General features: G+C 42.7%; 1 protein-coding gene across 1 annotated transcript in view; it reads left to right on the top strand.

Moving 5' to 3' along the window:
* The window catches only part of SCRN1 (secernin 1), a 55387-nt gene that overhangs the window by 14126 nt on the left and 15646 nt on the right, over positions 1–25615 (top strand). Inside the window, exons 2-6 of the mRNA XM_068549226.1 lie at positions 4776–4935; positions 16933–17114; positions 21830–22032; positions 23036–23230; positions 25411–25576. Coding sequence (XP_068405327.1) covers positions 4777–4935; positions 16933–17114; positions 21830–22032; positions 23036–23230; positions 25411–25576 — 905 coding nt within the window. The 5' untranslated portion in view covers position 4776. The remainder of the gene's footprint in view (positions 1–4775; positions 4936–16932; positions 17115–21829; positions 22033–23035; positions 23231–25410; positions 25577–25615) is intronic.

The following is a 25615-nucleotide window of genomic DNA, read 5'->3' as shown; positions in this document are numbered from 1 at the left end:
CAAATTTTTTATTTAAAATAAAATTCCTAAATCGGTAATATCCCCTGGGTTTATTTATTTTTTAATCTTTTGTGTGTGATTATATAAGTATAAATACTTGTAGGAAAATTGAAAACAAAGGAAAATATAAAAAACCAGAAAGAATTTAGTGGTCAGGCTACCACTTCTGGTCTTTTTCCATGCATATTTTCACGTAGTTAAGATAATTTTATTTTTTAATAAATTTATTTATTTATTTATTTTTGGCTGCATTGGGTCTTCGTTGCTACTCGCAGGCTCTCTCTAGTTACGGTGAACAGGGGCCACTCTTCGTCACGGTGGGCAGGCCTCTCACTGCGGTGGCCTCTCCCGCTGCGGAGCACGGGCTCTAGGCACACGGGCTCCAGCAATTACAGCACGGGGGCTCAGTAATTGTGGCTCACGGGCTCCAGAGCACAGGCTCAGCAGCCGTGGCGCACGGGCCCAGCTGCTCCGCGGCATGTGGGATTTTCCTGGACCAGGGCTCGAACCCACGTCGCCTGCATCAGCAGGCGGGCCCTCAACCACTGTGCCACCAGGGAAGCCCTAAGATAATTTATTTTGGATACCCCCCCACCTCCCCAAACCATTTCTCCATGCAATTTAAAACTCCTCACAAACGTTTTAATGGTTTTATAGTATTCTACCATATAGATGCAGCATAAATTTTTAGGCACTTCTCTGATGCTGGACAGTTAAGTTTCCATCAGTTTTTCACCTGTATAAATACCGCTGTAATGCACACTTCTGTGCATAAATCTTGTCCATACTCCTGATCATTTCCTTAGAGTAGATACACAGAAATGGAATTCCCTTCCAGCTACTGCTCTGTCTCCTCCCTATCACAGCCAGCTTCTTTAAAGCTATCTGTGTGCACTGGCTCCATTTCCTTCCTAAAACCTGGCTTAAAAGCCTTTGGTGGCTTTAGTGTTTACTATGGGACAGACACTAAAGTCCCTGCCGTTGCCTTCAAGACCCAGCATGAACTAGCCTCTCTCCCTGCGTCTGCAGCCTCTTCCCCGTTGCCTCTGGCTCAGCCACACTGGCTATTTGATGTAATGGCTCCTTCCCCTTTCTCCAGCCACAGGGCCTTCAAACCTGCAAAGCCTCCCTCTGGAACAGTCTCACTCCCCGGCCCATCTGTCCTTTGTGGACTATGAAGTGAGATATCTACTTAGAGGAAGTGGTTGGAAGTTTGAAGAGAAGTGAAAGTCTCAAAAGTTCATTTAGGAGTTAAAGAGAGGAATTGACCAGACAAAGTACACAAGGGGTTTCCAGGTAGCAATGAGGGCCACTTTCCGGGTATATTCAGAGTCAGGAATGTGAGATTCACATCAAGGGAAATGGAATTGTCCTCTAGGGCTATGATCACCTTTAGCTTCTGGAGAAAAGAGCTTGCTTAAACTCAATTCACCTGATGAGTTCAGTATCCACTTCCTGTGTTTATTTTTCTCAGTCTTGTAGCATTGTCCTACCTCCTCTTGACTAATTCAACTTATGTGGGTGATAGCACGATTTGTCATAGAATAAGTGGAGGACTTTACAAATAAATACTTTTGGGGTCATTGGAAACCTCAATGTGAAAGTCTTCATTTCTGGGTTTATTGGGAAGTTGTAAAGTTGCTCTGTTCAGTAGGATTTCTACTACCCACCTGTGGCTATTTAAATTTAAATGAATTAAAATTTGTAATAAAATTAAAAATTTAATCCCTTAATTACACTAACTACACGCCAATAGCCACTTGAGGCTGGTGGCCACCGTATTACACAGTGGGGATAGAACATTTTCGTCATTGTAGAAAGTTCTGAACAGCACTGATCTAGAGAGCAGACAAGGATCCAGCTAAGTCATCTCTGAGGCTAGTCATTGTGTAGAATGGTGATCCAGGAAAAGTAATGGACAATTAGCTTTGGCTAGTTTGCTACAGGTTGTGATACACAGTTTAAGGGTTCATCTAACATTAAAAAAAAATGACATAAAAATTCTGCTCCCTTCTGGCATTCCCAATCATTCCCAAAATTCAGCAGAAAAGCCAGCCTCTCTGGGCCCACACATCCCTGGGCTTCCTTTGCCTATGTATTCGTCATGGTCAAGTGACTCAGATGACCTGCTGACCAAGCAGATGTCCAAGCTGAAAAATAAGTACTTGTCAAAAACTCCTAGCGGCAGGACAGGAATAAAGACAGACATAGAGAACGGACTTGAGGACACGGGGATGGGGAAGGGTAAGCTGGGACGAAGTGAGAGAGTGGCATGGACATATATACACTACCAAATGTAAAATAGATAGCTAGTGGGAAGCAGCTGCATAGCACAGGGAGATCAGCTCGGTGCTTTGTGACCACCTAGAGGGGTGGGATAGGGAGGGTGACAGGGAGATGCAAGAGGGAAGAGATATGGGGATATATGTATACGTATAGCTGATTCACTTTGTTATAAAGCAGAAACTCACACACCATTGTAAAGCAATTATACTCCAATAAAGATGTTAAAAAAAATGCATGCGTGTTGTTTATTTTCTGTAGATACATCTTGTAAATGCAAGACCAGTGGATTTTTACTATTTTTTAAAAAAGATTTATCTGTTATTTACTTATTTATTTAATTTATTTTTGGCTGTGTCGGGTCTTAGTTGCAGCATGTGGGATCCTCGTTGAGGCATGCGGGATCTTTTGTTGCGACGTGCAGGCTCCTTGTTGTGGTGCGTGGCCTTCTCTCTTGCTGTGGTGTGCAGGTTTTTCTCTTCTTTCGTTGCGGCGCGCAGGCTCCAGGGTGCGTGGGCTCTGTAGTTGTAGCACGCGGGCTCAGTTGCCCCACAGCATGTGGGATCTTAGTTCCCCGACCAGGGATCGAACCTGCGTCCCCCACTTCGCAAGGTGGACTCTTCACCACTGGACCACCAGGGAAGTCCCAGATTTTTTACTGTTTTTAAGGATCAAGTAAAGTAAGGTTCTGCTCATAGATCAGACACCAGCACTTTTGACATGGCCCAGCAATGGGGGCAGAAGGGAAGTGCTATTACATACGAGAGTCATACAAACACAGGAAAACGTGTTCTTTCCCGATCTTACCTTCTTCTGGGTCTGTTTCACTTTATTTGTCTCAGCCAGCAATTCTTCCCACCTCCAAATTCTTGGAATCCTCTATAAATGCATTTTATCTTATAATTATTGTAGGTCTTCCTTACACATACAGAGTCTTGGTTTATTCCTCTCTACCCCTCAAGTTTGAAGATAATGTAGCTTTGTGAAAATGGGAAAGGTTAAGAGGAAGAAGAATTGGAGTCTCTTTATCTTCTTGCCCTTTCTTTCCCCCAAAGGGGCTAGGGGCTATTTTCCTGAGCTAGGAGGGAATTATTTTCAGAGTTATGGACTACCTACTTCTCTGTGCCCTGGGGAGGGACCTGTCATAAGCACTGCCAGGAAGAACTCTGACAGCCCGGGGTGTGTGTACACAGACTACCCTGAAGTAGCCTGGATGTAGACCTAGCAATATGGTCCCTCACAAAGATGTTTCTAAACATAGAATGTTGCTGACTCTGTGACTTGATAACTGGTCCAGTAATGAGTGAGGGGAGTTGAGTTTGATTGGCTTACTCAACAGAAATTTTGAGACGCTGCTCTATTTGAGTGGTCAAAACCCAAAGAAAATATCTTGTATTCTCATGTAGCCTCTACAAGTTGCAAAATATGTTCTCAAGAATCATTTCATTTGATGCTCATGATACATCTGTGGGCTGGGGCAAAACATGAGGCTCAGAGTGGTAAAGTGATTTGCTCAAGGTCACACAGCTAGTAGGTGACGAGGCTGAGTTTTGAATCCCAGTTGCTTTTCTGAGAATATTGCTTTACTTCTCATTTATATTTTAATGGAGAAGCAGATGGTAAGGATAGTTCCTGATGCTCCAGTGGGATGGATGATGAAGCTGGCTGCTGAGACAGGGAACCTTAGGAAGGGATCCAGTTTAGGGAAGATGATGAAATCAGCTTTGGATATCAGGTAGGCTGGGTCTGTGGGTCAGGAGCTCAAGGAGAGAACTGAGCTGGAATTATATATGTAGGTCACTGGTTCGTAAATGACAAGCGAAGCTCTGGGCATGGATGAGTTTTCCCAGAAATAAAAGAGCATTAAATGAGGAAGGAAGGGCCAAGAAGTGAGGATGCTTGGTGGCCAAGTAGAAGAGAACTAGCCAGCCCAGGAGCAGCTGGAGAGGCGGGAGGAAAGCCAAAAGGTGCTTGAGTGTCATGTCATTGAGGCAGAGAAAGATATATATAAAAGAGGGGGGTATCTTTCAGTTTATTTCCAGACCCATTTCCCCATGACCACCCCAAAAACTATCATATGGCAGCCATGCATCTCTAGATCAGAGGCACTTCTGTAGTGCACTGTTACAAGGTATATTTATTTATTTTTGTATTGCTGTGGCAGATGGCAGCGTGTGTGTTTTCCGCCTGGAACAATAACCTCCTTTCCGTTCTCCTGCGTCCTTGCACTTTTGGCTGTCACTGCGGTCTGTTGTGAATCTGAGATCCTTTAATCCCACAGAATACTAAACAATATCTGGTGTCAGTGGTTCTGTGATTCTACTCCAGACACCCCACCTTCATTTGCCAGCTGGGCTCTCTTAATGAGCTCGCTGCACACAGTTCAATACTAGAACTCTCTTAGTGGGTGAAATATGTTTGAAGAACTCACCGGTGGAATGTTCCATGTTAGGCCTGCTTACATGCTCTCTCTGGCATCTCTCTCTTTTCAGGATGGCTTTAGCTCCTCCAAGTTACTGTTTTGTGGCCTTCCCACCACGTGCGAAGGACGGTCTGGTGGTATTTGGGAAAAATTCAGCTCGGCCCAGGGATGAAGTGCAAGAGATTGTGTATTTCTCGGCAGCTGATCATGAACCCGAGAGCAAGGCTGAGGTAAGTCACGTGTTACCGTCTCTCAGTTAACATGTATTCTCTTTCTCTGGCTTTGCCCAGCACCTTGATGTCTTAACCTGGAAGCCTGCTCACAAGTCAGAACTGTCATGTGGGTTCTGTTGATTCCTGTTTCCATTCAGGTTTGTTCGTAGCCTTAAAAGCAGGGTCACATGGAGAATTCTACATTCGTTGCTATGGCCCATGTTTTATACTTAAGTAAAATATTTACACAATTCCAAAGTCAAATCTATGAAATAAGATATATTCATAGAAGTCTAGCTTCTACCTTTGTATCATTCACTCCATTTCCTTTTTCTCCTATAGGTTATCATGTTTTGGAAGTTTGGGGGTTTATCCTTCCATTTAAAAAGTTACATATTAATATATGGAATAAACTACACACACACACATACATACCCATATGAATATTTATCCCAGTCCCTTTCCTCCCTTCTTAGATGAATGGTAGCATGCTATATACACTTTTTTCCACTTTGCTCTTTTCAACTAAAACCGTATCTTGCAGGTCACTCCATCTGGTCTCTAAAGAGATTCTTCATTCCTCATTTACGGCTGTGTAGTGTTTCATTCTGTGGATGTAATCAGTCTTTAATCAGTCCCATATTGCTGGACATTTGGGTTGTTTTCCAGTCTTTTGCTATTACAAATAGTGCTGAAGTGAATAATAGCCTTGTGCATCTGTCACAGTATTTGGTCTTGGTTTATATATTTTTATCATGTTAAAAATTATCCACCAGTTCTTATTTTGAGTGCTTAAAGAACTGTTTAGTCAGTATTTCTTTGGAATAGGTGCCTAGAAATGGGATTTCTGAGTCACAGGGTATGTAAGTATGTAATCTTGTTAGATATGGTCAAATTTCCTTCCATAGCTGGTGTACCATTTTGCGTTCCCACCAGCAATGTAAAACAATGCCTGTTTGTTCATATTCCCAGAGTGTGTTGTCAGACTCTCATGATGGCTATTTCATGTTAGTTTTACATTCTGCTCTTTTACTAAATTATTTTATTGGTTGTGTCAGCTTTTATTATTGATTCTCTTGGGTTTTCCAGGTATGTTGTTATAAAACCTGCAAATAGTGATAGTTTGATTGTTCTTACATCTCTAATTATTTTCTTATTTGTTTGGCTTATAGCTTGGATTCAGTATTAATAGTGATGGAGATAATGGGTATCTTTGCCTTTGTTCCTGACCTGAGGGGGGACAGCCTCTAGTGCTTCCACATTCAGTAAGATGCTGGTTTTGGAACAGAGATTTATATAGTTTTGTCATGTTAAAAAAGTATACATCAGTTCATACTTTGATTGCTTTTAAATCCTCAAGAATAGGTGTTACATTTTGTTAGAGATCTTTTCAGTGATTATGGAGATAATCCCCTGATTTTTTTCTTCCTATTTAATGATAAGTTGAACCATCTTTGCATTCATGGAATAAACTTCTTGGTTATGGTATATTTAGTTGTATGTGTTTAAATGGTAATTGTTTGTTGAAGGATGAAGAATTTGGATGAAAAAAATGGGGGCTAGTAGATTAACAAACTCTTGCCCCTGACATAATTTGTATTCTTTGATGTTCTATGCTTTACAAAATAAACTGATTTTTCTGGTGATTGTGATAGGTTTTAAGTGGGTATTCATCAGTGTGTATTTCATTTTCTTATCTGAATCTTTATCTGTTTCGATCCTTTAAAAGCATTAAGCACCACCAGAACAACAGAACTCTACAAGGAGCTGCTTATGCGAGGTGAATTTAACAGAGACAATGAGATGAACAGTCAGAGTGCATGAGTCTGTGGTCGAGGCAGTGGCAGACTGGCTCCCACAGGATTTTCGCCAGAACCACTTGCCTCTCGTGTTGCACCACTAACTTGGTCCAAGCCCCTAAACTTCAGTGGGACCTTCCTTTCATACAGGCAGAAAAGAGTGCTAGGTTCTCTGGCGCTCATGCTAGCTTTTAAATGGGTATTCATTAATGTCCATGTTGTTTGGATCTGAATGTTTCTTTCTGTTGCTGGAACAGAGTGGACTCGGTATGGATGAAGTTGGCTCGGTTTGCGTTGTTACTGACCTTCCCTGTCTGTCTTCCCTAAATGTTTCTTTTTCCCAGAGAGTCATGCAAACTGAAACAACACGTTGATTTTCATGTGGGCAGATTTAATTTCCCAAAGATGGCTATACCAAATCCCATTCCACATGTACTTCTCACAGTGTGATAGACACGCCTCCACGGAGTGGAGGGTTTATGCCCCCCACCCCTGCCACGAATCTTGGTGAGGGCTTCCGATGGCATCATGCAGTGAAGCATGACGGAGGTGATGCTGTGTGACCTCCAGGGCTGGGTCATAAAAGGATTCAGCTTCCACTCGTCTCCCTCTTTTGGAACTCTAGCCCTAAGATCCCAGGCACCATGCTGGGGGGAGCCCAAACTAGCCCATGTACAGAGACCATGGGGTGGGGCCCACATGGAGAGCCTACAGCTAGTGTCAGCTGCCAGATGTGTGAGTGAATGACCTTTCAGTGATTCCGGACCTCAGACTCTATGGAGTAGAGACACACCATCCCTTCTGTGCCCCGTCCAGATTCCTGACTCATCAAATTCACGAACATAATAAACGGTTGTTTTACACCACTAAATTTGGGGTCATTTTTTAGTAGCCATAGTAACTACAATATTGCACAAAGCCTTTTATAAATATGGCTGAAATAAATATTTTAGAAAAAATTTGTTTTCTTTTTTGGGGAATAGATTAAATAAGTCTGTATTTTACTCTCATGGTTACAATCATTTTAGGAAATAGACTAGATTCCTTTCACTAGTTAACCTATGGTATGTTAATGCTCAAATACACCATAGGTTACATCATGTCCCCTTGCATAAATAAGTGCAGCTTGATACATACCAGAGTTAGTCCCCAAGGCAGCCCTGACCTTTTTTCTGAGTTGCCTCTGCACATTTCCACATCCATACTCTGCAGGTAAAATAACTCTACGGATCCAAAACCAAATTCACTTTCCCCGTCTCATCTGTTCCTCTAACAGCGCTATTGTCTGCCGCATCGTTTAATCTAGAAACCAGACAGAAGCGTTGACCCCCGTTTCCCCACTCCTCTGTGGATGCACGGGGGTGGCTGTCACTGAGTCTTGCTGCTTCCTCTCCTGTGTCCCCATCTCCACTCCATGGCCCCCAGCTCATTCACACCCACCCCCATCTCCCTTCTGCTTTAATCTGCTTATTGGTGCCCAGGTCTCTTTCTCCTGAATTCTGTTCCCTGCAGTGTCACCGGAATTTTCTTTCCAGATCACAGCTTTGTCATTGCCTTGTTTAAAAATGTTTGGTTGTTTACAGGACGAGAGTCCAGGCTGATTTGTATGCCATTCACAACTCTTCCTGATAGGCACCCTGCTCACTTTCCTTTCTTTTCTTTTAAATTAATAGACAGTTTCAGAGCAGATTTAAGTTTCTAGAAAAATGAGTATAAGTACAGAGAGTTCTCATATAACCCCTCAACTCCCCCCAACCCCCTGCCTCCCAGTTTCCCCTATTATTAACATTTTGCCCTAATATGGTGCATTTGTTACAATTGATGAGGCTGTATTGATATATTATTATTAACAAAGGCAATAGTTTACATTAAAGTTCACTCTTTGTGTTATATATTCGATGGGTTTTGACAATTTCTAATATCATGTATCTGTCGTACAGAGTAGTTCCACTGCCCTAAACATCCTCCGTGTTCTGCCTGGTCATGTCTCCCTTCCCCTAACCCCTGGCAACCGCTGATCTTTTCACTGTCTCCATAGTTTTCCCTTTTCTAGAAGGTTATGTAGTTGGAATCATATAGTATGTAGCCTTTTCAGTTAGTAATATACATTTAAGATTCATTCATGTCTCTTCCATGCTTGATAGAATGTTTCTTTTTAGCTCTGAATAATATTCCATTGTCTGGATGTACCATAATTTATTTTTCCCTTCACCTATTGAAGGACATCTCGGTTGCATCCAAGTTTTGGCAATTTTGAATAAAGTTGCTGTAAAATTTATGTGTAGGTTTTTGTATGGGCATAAATTTTCAACTGATTTGGGTAAAGATACTTTTTAACGTAATTTTACGTTTTGAATAGGTGATATATTGGTGTGGTTCAAAGATTTAATAACATTAAAAGGTTTACAGTAAGCAGTCTTAATCTCCCCTTATTCCTGTCTACCCTGATTCCCATCTTTTATTTATTTGTTTGTTTGTTTATTTATTTATGTATTTATTTTTGGCTGCGTTGGGTCTTCGTTGCTGCGCGCGGGCTTTCTCAAGTTGCGGCGAGCAGGGGCTACTTGTGGTTGCAGTGCGCAGGCTTCTCACTGTGGTGACTTCTCTTGTTGCGGAGCACGGGCTCTAGGCGTGTGGGCTTCAGTAGTTGTGGCACGTGGACTCAGTAGTTGTGGCTCGCGGGCTCTAGAATGCAGGCTCAGTAGTTGTGGCTCACAGGCTTAGTAGCTCCGTGGCATGTGAGATCTTCCCGGACCAGGGCTCAAACCCGTGTCCCCTGCATTGGCAGATGGATTCTTAACCACTGCGCCACCAGGGAAGCCCCTGATTCACATCTTATGTAATCCCTTCTATTATTTTCTTGCCCATCTTTTCAGTGTTTTGTGCAAACTACTGCAAATAAATATGGATATGTAGCCTTCTTTTCTTTTTTCATGAAAGTAGCACATTATATACACTATTCTGAGACTTGATTTTTTTTAATGTATAATTTCAAACTTACAAAAAGGTCTACAATTTGCTTTTTTTGTTTAGTAACATTTTCTAAAGAGTTTTCTACTGCTGAACATAGAGATTATTATTATTTTTCTTACAGCTGATAGTAGTCTATTGTGGAGATACTCCAAAATTTATTGAATCAGTCCTCTCTTGGTGGATACTTGGACTTTTGGCTGGTCTAGAAAGTACAGCCGTGAAGAACATTGTACATAAATCTTTCTGTACATGTGTAGGTACAGTCACTAGATACACTTCCAGATGCAGGATCACTGGGTCTTCGGATAAATTTTTTGTAATAATTTATCTCCATAAGGGTTGTACAATTTCCTGCTTACTTTTTTATCCTCATACTTAGTTTTCCTCTCCTCACTTACACGGTAGGCCTCAGCTATATTGAGCTGCTTGTCATTTCTTGAACAAACAGCACTCTTGCATTTCTCTGTACTTTTGCTCTTTCTATCCCTTGCTGAGAATGTCCTTCCTCTTCCCTCTTGTCATCTACTTGGTAGACTCCTATGCATGCTTCAAGGCCCCAGCACCAATATCCCCTCCTCCCTCTAGCCTGCCACCCTTCTATGAACATGTAGCATTTTAAGCGTGTTCTATCATTATAAATCAATTGAAATTTACAGTCACCTGAAACTAGGGGGATGAGTTCTGGCTCAGGAGGCAGGGTCCTGGGTTCTAGTCCTGCCTTCTCCATTTACTGCATCTTGGGCCTTTGAGCCTCTGAGACTCAGTTTCCTCATTTGCCAGAAGGAGATCACAGCACCCTCTGTGTCTGCCTTCCTGGGTTCTTGTAAAGCACATGTGAGCTAACATGTGAAAGCACTTTGTAAACTCCAAGGAGAACACTGTGCAGAGAGAGGTTTTTTTTTCTTTTGAAAAAACAATTGACCAGTGTTGAGAGTTTCTGTAACTCCAGGTGTCAGTTCCCAAACTCCTATCTTTAGCACGTGCTAAATCTGCTTTTCAAACTTACTCTTATCCCTTTAATTCCCGAACAGTTACACCTGTCTCCCTCCCCTGTTTTTGTCCCAAGTACAGAATGATGGGTTCTTTTCCATATTTGGGCCTATGAGCCACAATAACTATAATGTAACTTTCATAATAGTCCTCATTAGCATACAGAAAAAGTTTAACTATGAAGAATGAGAACTTCTCATAAAAACCCATCTATTCCTCAGCCATTTCATGACATTTTAAACATACATAGTCTGCAGTTTCCCTAGAAATCTCATACATGAGTGTTGCAGTCCCTGGAGTCCATTTTCTGAGAATAACCGTGTGCAAAAAGTCACTGTGGGACTTCCCTGGTGGTCCAATGGTTAAGACTCCACGCTTCCACCGCAGGGGGCATAGGTTCAACCCCTGGTCGGGGAAAAAGGATCCTGCATGCCGTGCGGCGCGGCCAAAAGAAAAAAATAAATAAATAAAATTGTGGGTTTTTTTTTTTAAATGGAGGTTTCATTTAAAAAAAGAGTCACTGTGATTGCTCATCTGCCCACCTACCCACCCTTCCAGCTGGTCCATCCTACCAGGCGGTCTTCTCTTCCAGTTCATCCCCTTTCTTACCCTTCATCTTTTACTCAGTCTGTCCATCGGTCTGCTTGTCCATCTGTCATCTACTCTATGTCCAGTTCACTTTGCTTGAGATGGAGGAATAAGAAATGGGGTCCTCCAAGCACAGAGTTCCTCAGTTTCTAAAATTACACTGCACATTTTTGTTCAGCTGCACAGCTGGCAGATTGGAACATTTTATTTTGTGTCCTTTAGTCTTTCTTCTGTGGATTCTGGGTTTTTAACAACTCCTCTTTTGGTTGCAGAGTAGGATGGATAAGTATGTATCAATCTGTGAAAGCCCCTGTGTCCTTTCTGAGGGTGCTGTACACTGTGCGTCACAGAACTCATCTCCCTTTGCCTCAGGCCCTGCTTCTCCCTAGGGGTAGGGGTGTTGAAGAATCAGATGAATAATCTCCTGGATCCTGATGTTCTGTGTGTGCATGGGTGCATTTGTGTGTGTGTGTATGTGCATCTGTGCTCATGGATGGGTATAGGTCTATTCTTAAATGGTTAAACCTTCCAGTTAAGAAAAAAATGGATCCAACATTAGAATATTTTCCTGGAAAAACAATGGAATTCAGCTACAGTTTACATGAGTCATACCTGGTGCCCAAGAGAGTAATTATACCACAATTTATGGAGACAGAATTCTTGATAGCCAAGTCAGGTTTGATACATAATGTTTTTTGAAAGATTCTCTTATTATTATATATTAAACCTCACCTCCATTTTTCTCTCCTTTAGAATTCATTGTTTGCTTTTCTTTGAAAGTTAGTTTTAATTTATTTTTATTTTCTATTGTATGAAGTTCAGTGTGGGATTAGTATCCTCAGCAAGGTTATACAACTTTCACAATTGGGGTGGGTTTTTAGTAGATCGTTTCCCTTTTCTTCCCCAATGAAAATATTTGCAAGAAGAATAGAAACTTACCAATTAGTGATAGCTGGTGGTGTTGTTAGTAGCATTGTTTGGGTGGTGGCGGTATTTGTGGTGTGTGGAGTATGTGTGTACATGGTGGGCAGGGGGTGGGTCCTGAATGTTAATTCTGAAGATTATCCCCTAGAGCAGGAGAGCACAAGTCATTCTGGAATCAAAGAAATCTGACCAGAGCTCCATGGCCACTAAGTAGATTGCGTGTCTTTCTTCCTGTTTTCCTGTTTTCGTCTCTTCAGCCCCAGGAGCAGGAGTCCCCAGCCTTCTGTGGGGTCAGGGCATCTCCCTTGCTCCGTGGGAGAGTGGCTCGGCAGGGGGCTTCCTTCCATCACGTCCCCTTTCCCAATCCTGTTTCTGACGCCAGGCCTTTGCATTGTCCATCCTCAAAGATCTTACAGCTTCGGGGGAATAAAAAGCAGCTCTTCTAAAGTGTGGTCAACATCTTCTTTTGTCTTTGTTTAGACTCATATGAGCCTTAAGGGCACATTTTCAAAAACCAGTCAAATAGCAGGCAGGACACTGGAATAAAAAAAATTAAAAAACGAACAACCTCAGTGATAATTAGCAGTGCTGCTTTAGAGTCACAGATTTTCTAAAACTAAAACTATTTCCCTGAAGCATCCCATTTTCCCTACCTTTGTTTCCCACCCTAAGAAGTCTGGCTGACTCATCAACTCATTTCACAGTGGTTTTCGCTGGTGGTGCCAGGGTTATGTTCACCATCTGAGTACAGTAGGAAAGGCACAATGATTGCGTTTCATTAATTGAAACGTCTATTGTGTGAGTGTCTCTATTCCCCTTTCACTGGGTGATATCCAGAAATAGTGTGTGCAGGAATGTGCAAGGGGTAGGCGACAGCATGACGCTGATTTTGCTTTTTCATTTTGGACACCATCACACAAAATAATAAAGGATTTGCCCTGAGGAAGAATTGTCATTTGTTTTTGTCTCCGGGGCCTTGTCAAGGTTTATCTTTCCATCCTCCAACCTGGTATGTGTCCCCAGGAGCCACCTGAGAGCGACAAGCTCAGTGCAGGTAATACCTTTAAAACCTCAGTGATTAGCATTAGGCAAGGCTGACATTTAGAAGTGTGCCTCACCACGACCCCTGCCCTGGGCATTCTTATGTTGTTGTGTGGCCTTGGCCCCCAGAAGTCACACTAGCTGACAGATTTGTTTTATTAAAGGCTGGGTGGGTGTGGCCATGGGGCAGCAAGACAAACTGCTCCTCTTTTTCTGAAGCCCCCTTGAACAGCTTAATCACCGAAGTGAGGCCAGAACTATCCCTGTAAAGACTGATCTTCTGAGTGGTGAACATTTTCTCTCATAGAAACTTGGCTAGGACTTTTGACTTTAGAACTAAATTGTTTTTCCAGGCTGAAAGAAAATTTCAGGTACTTTTGGATTTTTTTCCCCAGAGAAACCTTTCCTGCTACCTCAAATCCCACTTTTTCTCTGCCTTGTTAATAATGTGGAAATTGTGAGCGTCAGTGAATTTTACTTAAGAAAATGACTGCCTGCGGAGTTCATGTTCTAGATGGCTGACTTTACAAAGTTTAACTCGTTACATCTTGTGTAAATGTTCCTTATTTGTGAGGTTTGCTCCCAAACTGGGATTTTAAATAACCGATCTCTGTGAGACAAGTGTGTCCATCCTCCCCACTCCCTCCCACACCTGGGTGTGATTAGACAGATTTCAAACTCAGTGGACCATGTGTGAATTGCAGCCACAGAAGGGCCCTTGTGAGGCCCAGACTTCTGTGGTCCATGACAAAGATGCCCCGAGGGGCATGTGTTACAGGCTCACTAAGGCTGGGGTGCACACACACCCACCTCCCGCTCCCCGACCTTGTGGCCTGTGAGGAGATCTGAGGCATCAGCTTTCAGCCTGGTGCTTGGGAGGCGCTGATGTAGCCCATCTGGCTAGTTGGGGATCTCCTTCCTTCCTCATGATTCTAAGTTTGGCCTGAAAAGTGTCAGGTTGGCTGCATGTATTTTGGACTCCCACAGAGACCATATGGTCTTTTGGATTCCGTGTTCAACATTTTTATCTGTCAGTACTTATTGAGCTTTTGCAGTCCTGTGACTCAATGCCATCATAGCTCCCCTAAGTGGCAGGGTGGAGGACCTCCCTGAACCGTGAACACATTTTTGACATCCCCACCTTTCTCTTCTCAGGCTCTTACCTCTGTCTGGAATACCTCGATGTCTGGCCTACTTTTCAAGATCAACCCAAATGTCACTCACTTGATAAAACCTCTGCCCACTTGGTTGTGTTCCCTTTCCTTTGAACCTCTATTATGCTCCCTCCGACCTTTGTTATTCATTCGTTCACTCATTTATCCATTCATTCATTCAAAAAAAGGTTTATTGATGCCTACTATATACCAGATTTGGGATATATCATGAACTAAACAGCAAATATCTCTTCCTCCTTCCCTTCTGTAATCTCTCAATAGAGCTTACATTCTAGCTGGTGGAGATAGCATACATAAACAGCACGTGCAATACATAAGTCAATTATATAGTATTTTGGAAGGGTCAAAATGGCATGGAATGGGGAAAGGAAAAGGAAGAGCAGGATGGTGTCGATCAGAGCACAAGGTGGGAGGAGGGGACGAGATGCAGTGCATATTAAGCAGACAGGCCTCAGTGACACTTACTGAAGTTGGCCTGTGGTCATAGTCTGCGTATGTGCCTTCTCCTTCTTTCCCAACTGAAGGGACAGAGGCTGGGCCTCCTAACTGATTTATCTGCCAGCAGCACTTAGCACGAAATGCCTTGTGTGTGGTCGGTGCTCTGTAGATAATTGGTGAAATGGGAACGAATGTGTAAAAATGAATTTGAGGGCAAATAAAAAGCTCATTTCCTATTTTGCTTTTTTCCTGTCCTTATAAAAAAAACCTTATGATAAATCTGTGCTTAAGAATCTGAGATTCCTTCCCTATTTACTTAGTCTTTTCAAGATAGAGTTTGTCACTGGACCTCAGTGGGTACAGGGGTTTTGGAAAGTATTGATCAATGCTGCTTTTTGCATGAAATAGTACAATTCTAACATATAAACTTCAATTCCATTTAGAAGAGCACAGAGGACCGTAGTCTGTTTACTGCTTTGGCCAGCTTTTTGCTGTAAAAGAATCATTTTTTTTAAACAATAAATAACTTTCAGGAACTGAATAGGGGAAAACATTTCAAGAGTATATTTTATTATCAGTTTGCCATGAAAAACTCAAAGGTCTCTTGACAACCTCCGGGTTTAATTAGCTTTCAGTTTACAAATACTTATCAAATGAAATAACGTTATCCCAGTGCAGAGGAATACCTGACGTGGATTGTGAAGATACAGATGTCACGTGACCAGTGAGTGTGCATTTCCGCTCTTACCTGAGGTTTAGAGATTATGGAAAATCAATGCAGAGTAGCTTTCTGGCCTGCATTCAGTCCATATAAGTGTGTCTTGAATCAAAAAAAAGATCTAAGGCTGCAGTTGATCCAGTGCTTTCAGGTGCCCAATTTAAAATGCAAATGGCTGCTGTGGCTGATAAAATTCTCCCCTGAGAGCTAAAAAGCTCTGTGTAATTTAGAGCCCTGAGTTCCATACTGCAGCTTCCACGGGAAGAGTATGTGTGTCATAGACTGCTAGCATGTCAGCGTCAGGAGGCTCCTGTGGACAGCCTAGTTTAGTGCTTTTCCAACTGCTCTAGCCGAGTCCTCCCAGGGGCCCGGTATGGGGAGGGGAAAGGCTCTGAGTTATCTATCCCCAGTCCCATGCCTGTTCTTCCATTCACCTCAATACACTTTGACCAGTTTTATTGTCTTTATGCTTTTATGTAAGAGTTTGTATGGAGGAAGTGTTCTGAGGCTTGGAAAGAAGTAGCTTGATCTAGATTAGCTCATTCATTTTCCAGGTAAAGACACAGCAGGCTGGAGAAGGTAAGACACAGCTCTAAGTGGTTAAGTACTGCAGTTGTGACAGCAGTTAGGAATATGCCTCTCTGGGACTGTTTCCTTATATGTCCACCTCATGGGCTTAGTGTGGGAATCAAATGGGACAGACCAGGAAGCACAATGGATAAGAGAGTGTACATTTAATGCGTTAGTTAAATGTAAAGTATCACTATCATTTTCTCTTTTCTACCACTAGAGCAGTCATGTGGGTTGTCAAACTGTGTTCCAGGGAGCCCTAGGGAATCATTGCAGGAAGCTTAGGGGACCTCTTTTCTTCAGACAAAATATCTTTCCTTTTATCTGCTTTCTATGTTAGGCATCTAGGTAAAGTTTCTTTTATAGATACGACTCTATAACTTTTAAAAAGTTTGGAAACCACTGATCTAGAAGGAGTTTTGCAAATAAATAGCTATGCTTGTTTAAAATGCTGGTGGCCATCTGTGCCCATTGAAATGGCTAGATACAGAATATTCAGGGCAGAGATTGCTTGAATACCTGGTTCGAGAAGATGGACTGCTGTAGATGTAAACATTATGCACAGATTGGCCTGAACCGAAGAGACAGAAAACTGAGTGAGTGACAAGACTGAAACTCACTGTGGAAACCTTAGAGCTGCTTTGAGACGTGTGGTGTTTTTTAAGTCTGGGTGTTTGCAAGGCCTTTTATTTCTCGGCTCTGTTTGTAACCGATGTGGTGGTTTAATGTAAGTACCAAGGTGAAAACTAAGTGGTACCTGACAGGTGATGGCCCTTTCTTTCCTGTCTTCATTTTTTAGTGCACTTACATTTCAATCGACCAAGTTCCCAGGACCCATGCCATCGTGATAAGCAGACCTGCCTGGCTTTGGGGGGCAGAAATGGGAGCCAATGAACATGGAGTGTGCATAGCCAATGAAGCCATCAATGCCAGAGAACCAGCCGCTGAAACGGAAGCCTTACTGGGGATGGATCTGGTCAGGTACTGCCTGGTGATTCTTTGAAACAACTGCCCAGAACAGGTGGGGTGTGGGGATGGGATTTATCTCCCTCCAAACCTCATACTTCGTAACGCAGTCCTTCCAAAGAAGACTTGTGCCTTTTGATATAAACTTGGAGGTGATGGAAAAAAGAATAGATTACAATGGAGTATTATTCAGCAATAAAAAAATTAAGTACTGATACCTGCTATAACATGATGAATCTTGAAAACGTTATACTAAGTGAAAGAAGCCAGACACAAAAGGTCATTATTGTATGATTCCATTTACATGAAATATCCAGAATAGGCAAATTCACAGAAGCAGAAAGTAGATTAGTGGTTGCCTGGGGTTGGAGTGGAGGATGGGGAGTGATTCCTAATGGATATGGTGCTTCTTTTTGGGGTGTTGAAATGTTCTAAATTTAGATTATGGTGATAGTTGCACAACTTTATGAATATGCTAAAGACCATCGAACTACACTTTTAAATGGACGAAGTTTATGGTCTTTGAAATGTATCTATCTAATAATATATAAAAATAAAAAGAATATATAAAAAATACATAAAAGATAAAGGAAAAAAGAACAGAAATCACTTCCCTCCTTTCCCCTCTATGTCTTGGTCATCTTTTCTTCCTTTCCCTCCCCTTCCAGCCACAGTGAAACAGAGGGAAGCGGACGTGTAAGCTCGGCAGGATGGGGGTCTCTGTCGCCTTGTTCACTACTGTGCCACAAGCACTAGGGACTGTGTGCCTGGCACGTAGTGGCTGATCAATGACTGAGTTTGGAAAGAATGACTAAAGTAGACGGTGGGTGGGAATGAAACAACGTTCTGAAATGGCTTCCTTTTTTCTGAAGTACTGAAATGCAATAGAGTAATGGCATGATTGAAAGAGGATTGGGCTGGGAGCTGGAGGTCTTGGTTTTCAGTGTGGATACTTGTCACTTGTCCGATGTGAGGCCTAGATTGGGTGACCTCCAGAGAGCTTCCCACATGTAACATCCTATAAAAAGGAATAAAGGTTTTTACATTTTGTAGGTTTTGTAGGGAGAAATTGCACATCTACACAGAGACCTCCGTGGCCCACAGCTTCTTCCAGCTGATGGACAGGTCTGTTTGTGACACCCCTTTGATGCCATATTGCCTTTATACCTTCCTCACCCTTCCTTAGGCTTCCTGGTTATTATAAACTCAGAAAGAGCAGATTCCCTGAGCTGGAGAAAAGGAGGGAAAAGCCTTATATTTATAATCAGTTTTCTCTTGATCAACAGAATGAAATAGATAGAATAACAACAAGTTTTGAGCTTATGTTTTGACAGTTGTCCCAGTATTTTTACCTCCGTGCTTAATAGAAATCCTAAAAATGAAGAGTTAACAATGAAAAATAATGTCCCTTTTATGCCTCATTCATAGCCTTGCATTTTGAGTTATCATTGACTTTATGGCAGGGGATTTATAGAACTGGCAAATACCACCGTTTAAACAGTTGATTTCTAAGGGACGACAGAAAAGGATTTTTTTTTTTTAATTTCTTCGAAGCCTCGATGTATCTTCTCAAGTTCATCAACCTATAAGGCAACGAGAGTTACTGAATATCTGCTTTGTGCTAGACTCTGTGGGCACATGAAGAAGCTCAAAAACTTCAAAGAGATTTTAGTCTGGTTGCAGGGAGAAGACAGAAAATTGAGCAATGCAAGATTTTAAGACCAATTTAAGATGACAGAAGGAGAGACGTGTCTCAAGGCAATCTGAGATTTGTAGCCACATGAATGGCACAGAATCCCAGGCCCTCAGCGAACACCCCTGGATGTTCAGAGATGATAATGGACTGAGTCTGTTTAGGAATGCTTCGAGAAGAAGATACCTTTGACCTGGGTCTACAACGCTGTGGGATGTAGACCGAGAAGATATACTTGGCACATAATTGAGGTTGTGATCGTTACCAAGGTCTGTTCACTAACAAGTGTCAGGAGTAGACTATAGGGTGAATTTAACGATAGTCATTTAACCTTAACTCCTTCCCTGGCCACCCATGTCCAATTATGACAATATAAAAGCAGGTGTATGAAGAGGACCCTGCCACGGGTGTCTGCACCTTGAGTGGCTCTTTGTGAGTTCAGGGTCTCAGCTTTATACAAGCTATGATCAGTTCAGCCAAGCCCAGTCAGACAGTGAGGGGCCAGTTCATACTAACCGAATGCTAAAAGTGACCCCTGAGCTAGAAGGCCTCCTAGATCAATGTCTCAGAGGCTCCCAAGTGATGGGTGCTGAAGCGCCACAGAGCACTGTTTGAGTAGCAAGGTTCCGGAGCAGTGGGTCTCAGAGTGTGGTTGGTGACCCAGTAGCTCTGGCATCACCTGGAAAGTTGATTGAAATGTAGATTCTGGGTCCCCACCACAGACCTCCTGAATCAGCAACTCTGGGGGGTGGGACCAGCAATCCGTGCTTGAACGTGCCCTCCAGGTGCTCCTGATACACATGAAGCGTTGAGAACCAGCGTGCTAGAGGAAACTTTCAGTCCGTGAGCTGTGTTCTCTCAGTTTGGGCTCAGTATCTCCAAGGTATTGCTGTTGGAGGGATCACTACTTCCTCTGTCCGTGCTTGTCTGCTGTGCTTGGATGCCAATTCTTTCCTGGACAACTCCTGGGAGAGCAAGCTCTTTGCATTTTACACTCTATTTCTAGTGCTTGCTAGACCTGGGGTTGATTATTCAAAGATTATATAGGGCCGGCTGCCCCTCTATGGATTCTGATCTTTTGTGCTTTCCAACAGCACGTCAAATCCAGCCTCAGTTCAAAGGGACATAAGTGAACGTTGGTAGCACTTTATTGGGCACCGAGTTTAAGACAAAAATATAATTTGTATGTGTTTCCTAGAGGTTTGCTGTGGGAATTCAAGCATTAGGCAATACTGTTTTTATATTTCATTTTCAGTTTATGATGTTAAGTAACATCTGCTACTTTCGATCCACTGATCTCTGTGAGAATCTGTCAACGAATCCCTTTCTCCTGGGAAAAGGCACATGAACACATATACTCCATTTTTGCATGTTTCAGGAGGTTGGTTCCAAGTAACAAGAAGCTGAATGGAGCTAGCCTAAAAAATGGGAATTTATTTTCTGGAGGTCAGGGCTCTCTTACAATCCAAGGTCTGTCTCTCATGATAATGCATCTTGGCCTCTTGGATGAGAACTAGAAAGCCCTTAGAACTCGTTCATCAGTGGCATTCTGGTAAATGTTTAATAACCAGACTGGAGTGGGGTGGTGGGGGTCAGCTCTGATTTGTAGCCTTTTCCAGTTTCCATGGCGTAAATACTCCCACGAAGACTGATTTCAGGCTACCAGTGGTTTAACAACTAGATCGGAATTCTTGACATAGAGCCGGCTGCTCCGAGCTGGCACAGCTGGCCCCCGTGCGTCACTGCATTCGTTCAGGTTTCACACCTCTTCTTCCCTTTGCATGACTGCTCTATTCTCTTCGTTTTCTGCAGACTGACTTTTGCTGCTCCGTTTGCATTTAACTTTGTCACTAAAACCCAGTCCATCCCAATATCTTAGAGCATCTTATAATTCTGGACACTTTCCATCAGACCCTCAGCATATAAAAAGGCACAAAAGTCCTTGAAAAGAGGCCAGTGTAATCACTGGAAAGGGCCAAGGGTTGTCTTTAGGTTGTGGGGAGTGTGAGAACTCACAGGTGACCTGGTCAGCTCAGTTGCAGCCCTTAGCAAGACCCCCTCTCTGAGGCTTTGCCTCTGGGCAAAAGGAAACCTCTCCCCAGCCCAGCCTTGACCTCTATCATTCTACACCAGATATTTTGATTAGTAATAAAAGTGCTCCACAGCCAGCCATTGTCCTCTGTGCATATAATTCCCTCACAATCTCATTAGCAATGGGCGGCTGGTTCGTACATGATCAGTCCTTTTCTACATATTCTCCTCCTACCTATCAGCGCACCTCTACTGGTGTAGCTTACAGCTTCAGTCATCCGAAAGGACATATTTCTTTCAAAGTGAAACAGCAGTCCCCTCCCAGCCCTTCCAATTAATAGACCCCTTAAAGCAGGCACAGAGACTGCCCTCTGTGTGACCCTGAGCAAGTTCCATAATATTCTTGAAGTTCAGTTTTATGTCACCTGTAAAATAAATACCTACATCACTGAGTACTATGAGGATGGGTTTTATGAGACAATGAACGCAAAAATACATGGCTCTAGGGCCCAGCACCAAGTACGTGATCAGTAAGTTTCCAGACATAGCACACTATGGCAGAAAAACAAATGACTCAGAGATAAAGGGACCTCAGTTCTAATTCTGGTTCTGCCACCAGAGGAAGAAAAAGCCACAGAGAGGGGGTCTTGCTAAGGGCTGCAACTGAGCTGACCAGCTCCAGGGGAGTCAGAATTAGAAAGGAGAAAGAGAGGTGGCCGAGCTTCCTTTCAAGAGGGAGAAGCCACTGGGCCCCTGACTCCTGTCTCTCTATGGAAGGGGTGCGTCCAAAGACAGAAAACACCCCCATGATTTTGAACTGCATGTGTGACAGTTGTGTATCTGAGTTCAAGTGCTGTTTATCTGTTTGCGTATTGGCTTGAGTGCTTAACATAGTTACACACGTTGGCGTTCTTCATAACTCAGCCCCGTCCCAGCCTTTGGTTCCTATGCTGATAATGAGGTGGTGAGAAGTGACAGAGGTATGCTTCTGGTTTTCTTACTTCAGGCTTGGTTTAGAGAGAGGGGCAACAGCTAAAGAAGCCTTAGATGTCATCGTCGCCTTGTTGGAAGAACATGGACAAGGAGGGAATTATTATGAAGATGCAAACTCCTACCACAGCTTCCAAAGTGCATATCTGATCGTGGACAGTGGGGAAGCCTGGGTGCTGGAGACCGTGGGGAAGTACTGGGCTGCGGAGAGAATCACAGGTGAGTGGGGTGGCCGGTGGAGAGTTTCGAGGACAGGAAAAGCTGAGGCCATGGTGCCTGGACTTACAGGAGTCATGCTGCTGTTGCAGACACTCTGTGCTTCACGTGTAGGCTCTGGAGTGCCTCTCCTTTCTGGGCTTCTGCTTCTAGAGAGGAACGGGGGTTTCCTGAGCCTGGAGTGAAGGATGTCAGTGCTTGGGAAGCACACTCCTGACATTTCATATTGACTGTTTGCCTGGGGGCAGGTCCCAATTCTTAGTTACAGAAACAAAGTCCCAGAGATTGTTCTCAACCTCATGCACACCCCTGTGCACACACATGCACCCAGACACATGTATATTTGCATGCACATTCCATTAATTTAAAACAATCCATTATCGGGAATTCCCTGGTAGTCCAGTGGTTAGGACTCCGTGCTCTCACTGCCAGGGGCCCGGTTTCAATCCCTGGTCAGGGAACTAAGATCCCATAAGGCCTAAATAAATAAATAAAACAATTCATTATCAGGGCTACTGTGTCTTTCTAAATGTTGGGACCTGAAAAAAATTTGAATGAAGAAGTATCATATTTTATTTTATTTTTTTTAAAGCTATATATATATTTGAGCAGAGGGCAGTAGTGTAAACTGCTCCTTCAGGTGGGGTGAGACTGAATTGGGGAGGAGGAATCTCCGGAGCTGCGACGTTCGTGAGTCTTGTTAGTAGCACAGTGCCTCTTTCAAAGAACCTTTCACTTCTCTTGTGAGTAGAAAATGCTTGGGGTTTAGTTCGCCAGATCAAGTAACTGTTGCTCATTGAAGATGTGATAAAATGTGTCAGGACTGGTCACACGTTCTGGGAAATCTTAGAACCAAGGATCGTCTGTTTCTCTCTTCAAAAACGGAATCCATTCCTCCCTATAGTTAGAGGCAAGTTGCAGGGGAGAGATGCCTTGTAAATTTCCATTTCTTGACTAAGTCTTTGTAAGTCTATTTCTAAATAACTGGGTTTTGCACTCTCTACAGAGGGAGTCAAGTGCATTTGCAATCAGCTTTCGCTCACGACTAAGATCGACGCAGAGCATCCTGAACTCAGGAGTTATGCTCAGAGTCAAGGCTGGTGGATGGGAGAGGACGAGTTCAATTTTTCTGAAGTTTTTTCTCCAGCTGATGACCATCTAGCCTGCTGTTCAGGCAAAGACAGCTTAGAAAAGCAAGAAGGTGAGTTAGTGTATCCCTTACAATTCTCCCTCTCATACCCTTCGTCTTGCAGCTATTTCAGAGACCTTGTTTGAACTCAGGAGAATGAGTAGAGAGGAAGAGTAGAGAACAGACCTTGTATACAGAGACCGACTTGTGCTAAAGTCCTTGCTGTGCAGGCAAGATGACAACTTGCATTTATGTTTACATGATGCTTTCTCATCCATGGATGTTTCCTTTTCCTATTTCTCCTTTAAATGCTGATGTCATCATGCTTGTCTTTTTGATACTTATTCCAGCCTTGCTTATACCTCAGCATTTGAATATTTGACTTATCTTCTTCATATATTTTCCTCTCCCATTAGCCTGCCGAGTCTTGACATCAGGGGTGTTGTCTTTTACTCATCTTAGGATCCCCTTGTGAGGCTTGTTATAGTCCTTTGTTCCATGAACATTTGTTGAGTCAAATTGTTGAACTGAATTCCTTTCATGAACCCTCTATCTTCCACCCAGTATTGACTTAGTCAGAATCCATGTTTAGGTAAACGTGGGTGACTGGATATCTTGTTACTTTTATGCGTGAGTGGAAAACCCTTCCACATAAACACAGTGGCCACGTTTTATATTTGCCATTGGTCATTTAGAACAGGAGTTGGCAAACTATAACTTGTTGGCTGCTGCCTGTTTTGTAAATACAATTTCATTAGAACACAGCCACACCCATTTATTTACCTATTGTTTATGGCTACTTCCATGCTACATGGCAGAGTTGAGTATCTGCGACAGGTAAGTTATGGCAGAGATTATAGGGCCCATAAGCTTAACATATTTCCTATCTGGTTCTTTAAGAAAAAGTTGGCTGACTCAATCTAGAAGAACGCTTTAGGACTTGTGCTATAGAACTTAATTAATATATTCTGGGTAGGAAGGTAAGAAAGTATCCATTTAAAAATGGGAACTTTATAAAAAACCCTAAAAGTTTTTAACTTAAAAAACATAGCTTGGTAAAAGTATATAATACCAGTTGTAAGGTAGTCCTGCCAAAATATCAAACGTAAATCTGATGAAGCTTCTGGATCTAGCTACTAGTTTACCAGAAATACAGAGGATGGAGGAAAATATTCAAAACACCATCTGCAAAGTCCGTCTTGCAAAGTCCAGAGTGTGAGAAACTCAGGAGAAATGGCCCAACAAATAAAATGCAAGGGGGAAAAATGAGACGCAGTGATTAAAAGACTTTTCAGAGACATTATCAACCTGTTGGATCCTGGTTTAAATCAGTAAACTCATTTATGAAACAGTGAGGAAGTTTGAACCCTGGATAGTTGAAGAACAGAAGGACTTACTGTTAATATTTTTAGGTGTGATGTGTTACTCATAGAGATTTACAAAGAAGATGTGAGTCGTGGTAGTGAAGTTTAAGGCACCTTTTCTCTATGTGATGCTCTGATTTGATCTTTGTGAACACACTGAAAAAATAGTGTTTCATTGAATTATAAACAGAGGGAGAAAATGTAGAACCAGGATCCTGTGTAGTGAGAGATTTGTTAGTCCGTTTATCTGAAGTCACAGCCAGTAGTCCTCATGGCTCTAAATATTCTAAATACTTCTCTGTGTATATTTCCCACTGCAGGGAGGTCATTCTCCAAATATAGCATTGACTCTAACCAGCAAGATTGTACCAGAGAGCTTGCTTGGTGCACTGCATAGATTGCATACTTTCTTATGAATATCATTCTGTTGTGTACTGTACTAGTTGAGGAATTGCTAAGTGCTGTAACACAGAGACCCCAGAATAATGTGGCTTAAAGAAAATGGAAATTTATTTCTCTCCCATGTTACAGTCTAGATGTATATGGACAGTCCAGGGTGGGTGGGTAATTCTGCCTCAACACGTGACTTCCTTTTGTGGTCCACTCACTGGCATCTCCCAGCCAGCAGGAAGGGAGGGAAAAAAGTGAAGGGCAAACATTCCTTTTTATGGATGTAATGGGGAAGTTGCCCACATAATTTCTGCTCACCTCCTGTTGGTCAGGATCTATCATGTGACCACATCTAGCCACAAGGGAAGCTGGGAAATATAGTCCCTACTTGGGCAGTTCTGTTCCCAGCTGTAATTTCAGGGGTTCTGTTACTAAAAAGGGAAAGGACTGATGGATTTTGGTTACAGCTTGCCTCCTCCCTCTCTCTTTTCTTTACAGAAAGCATCACTGTGCAGACTATGATTGACATCTTACGGGACAAAGCCAGTGGAGTCTGTATAGACTCCGAGTCTTTCCTTACCACAGCCAGTGTAGTGTCTGTCCTGCCTCAGAACAGAAGCTCGCCATGCATTCACTACTTCACTGGGACCCCAGATCCTTCCAGGTTTGTCTGAGACACAGTCACACAGGTGGCAAGCGTGTG

This window comes from Eschrichtius robustus, chromosome 8 (assembly GCF_028021215.1).
Source record: "Eschrichtius robustus isolate mEscRob2 chromosome 8, mEscRob2.pri, whole genome shotgun sequence".
NCBI lineage: Eukaryota > Metazoa > Chordata > Mammalia > Artiodactyla > Eschrichtiidae > Eschrichtius > Eschrichtius robustus.
Note: the sequence above shows the minus strand (reverse complement) of the source record. Positions and strands in the feature narration are given on the sequence as shown.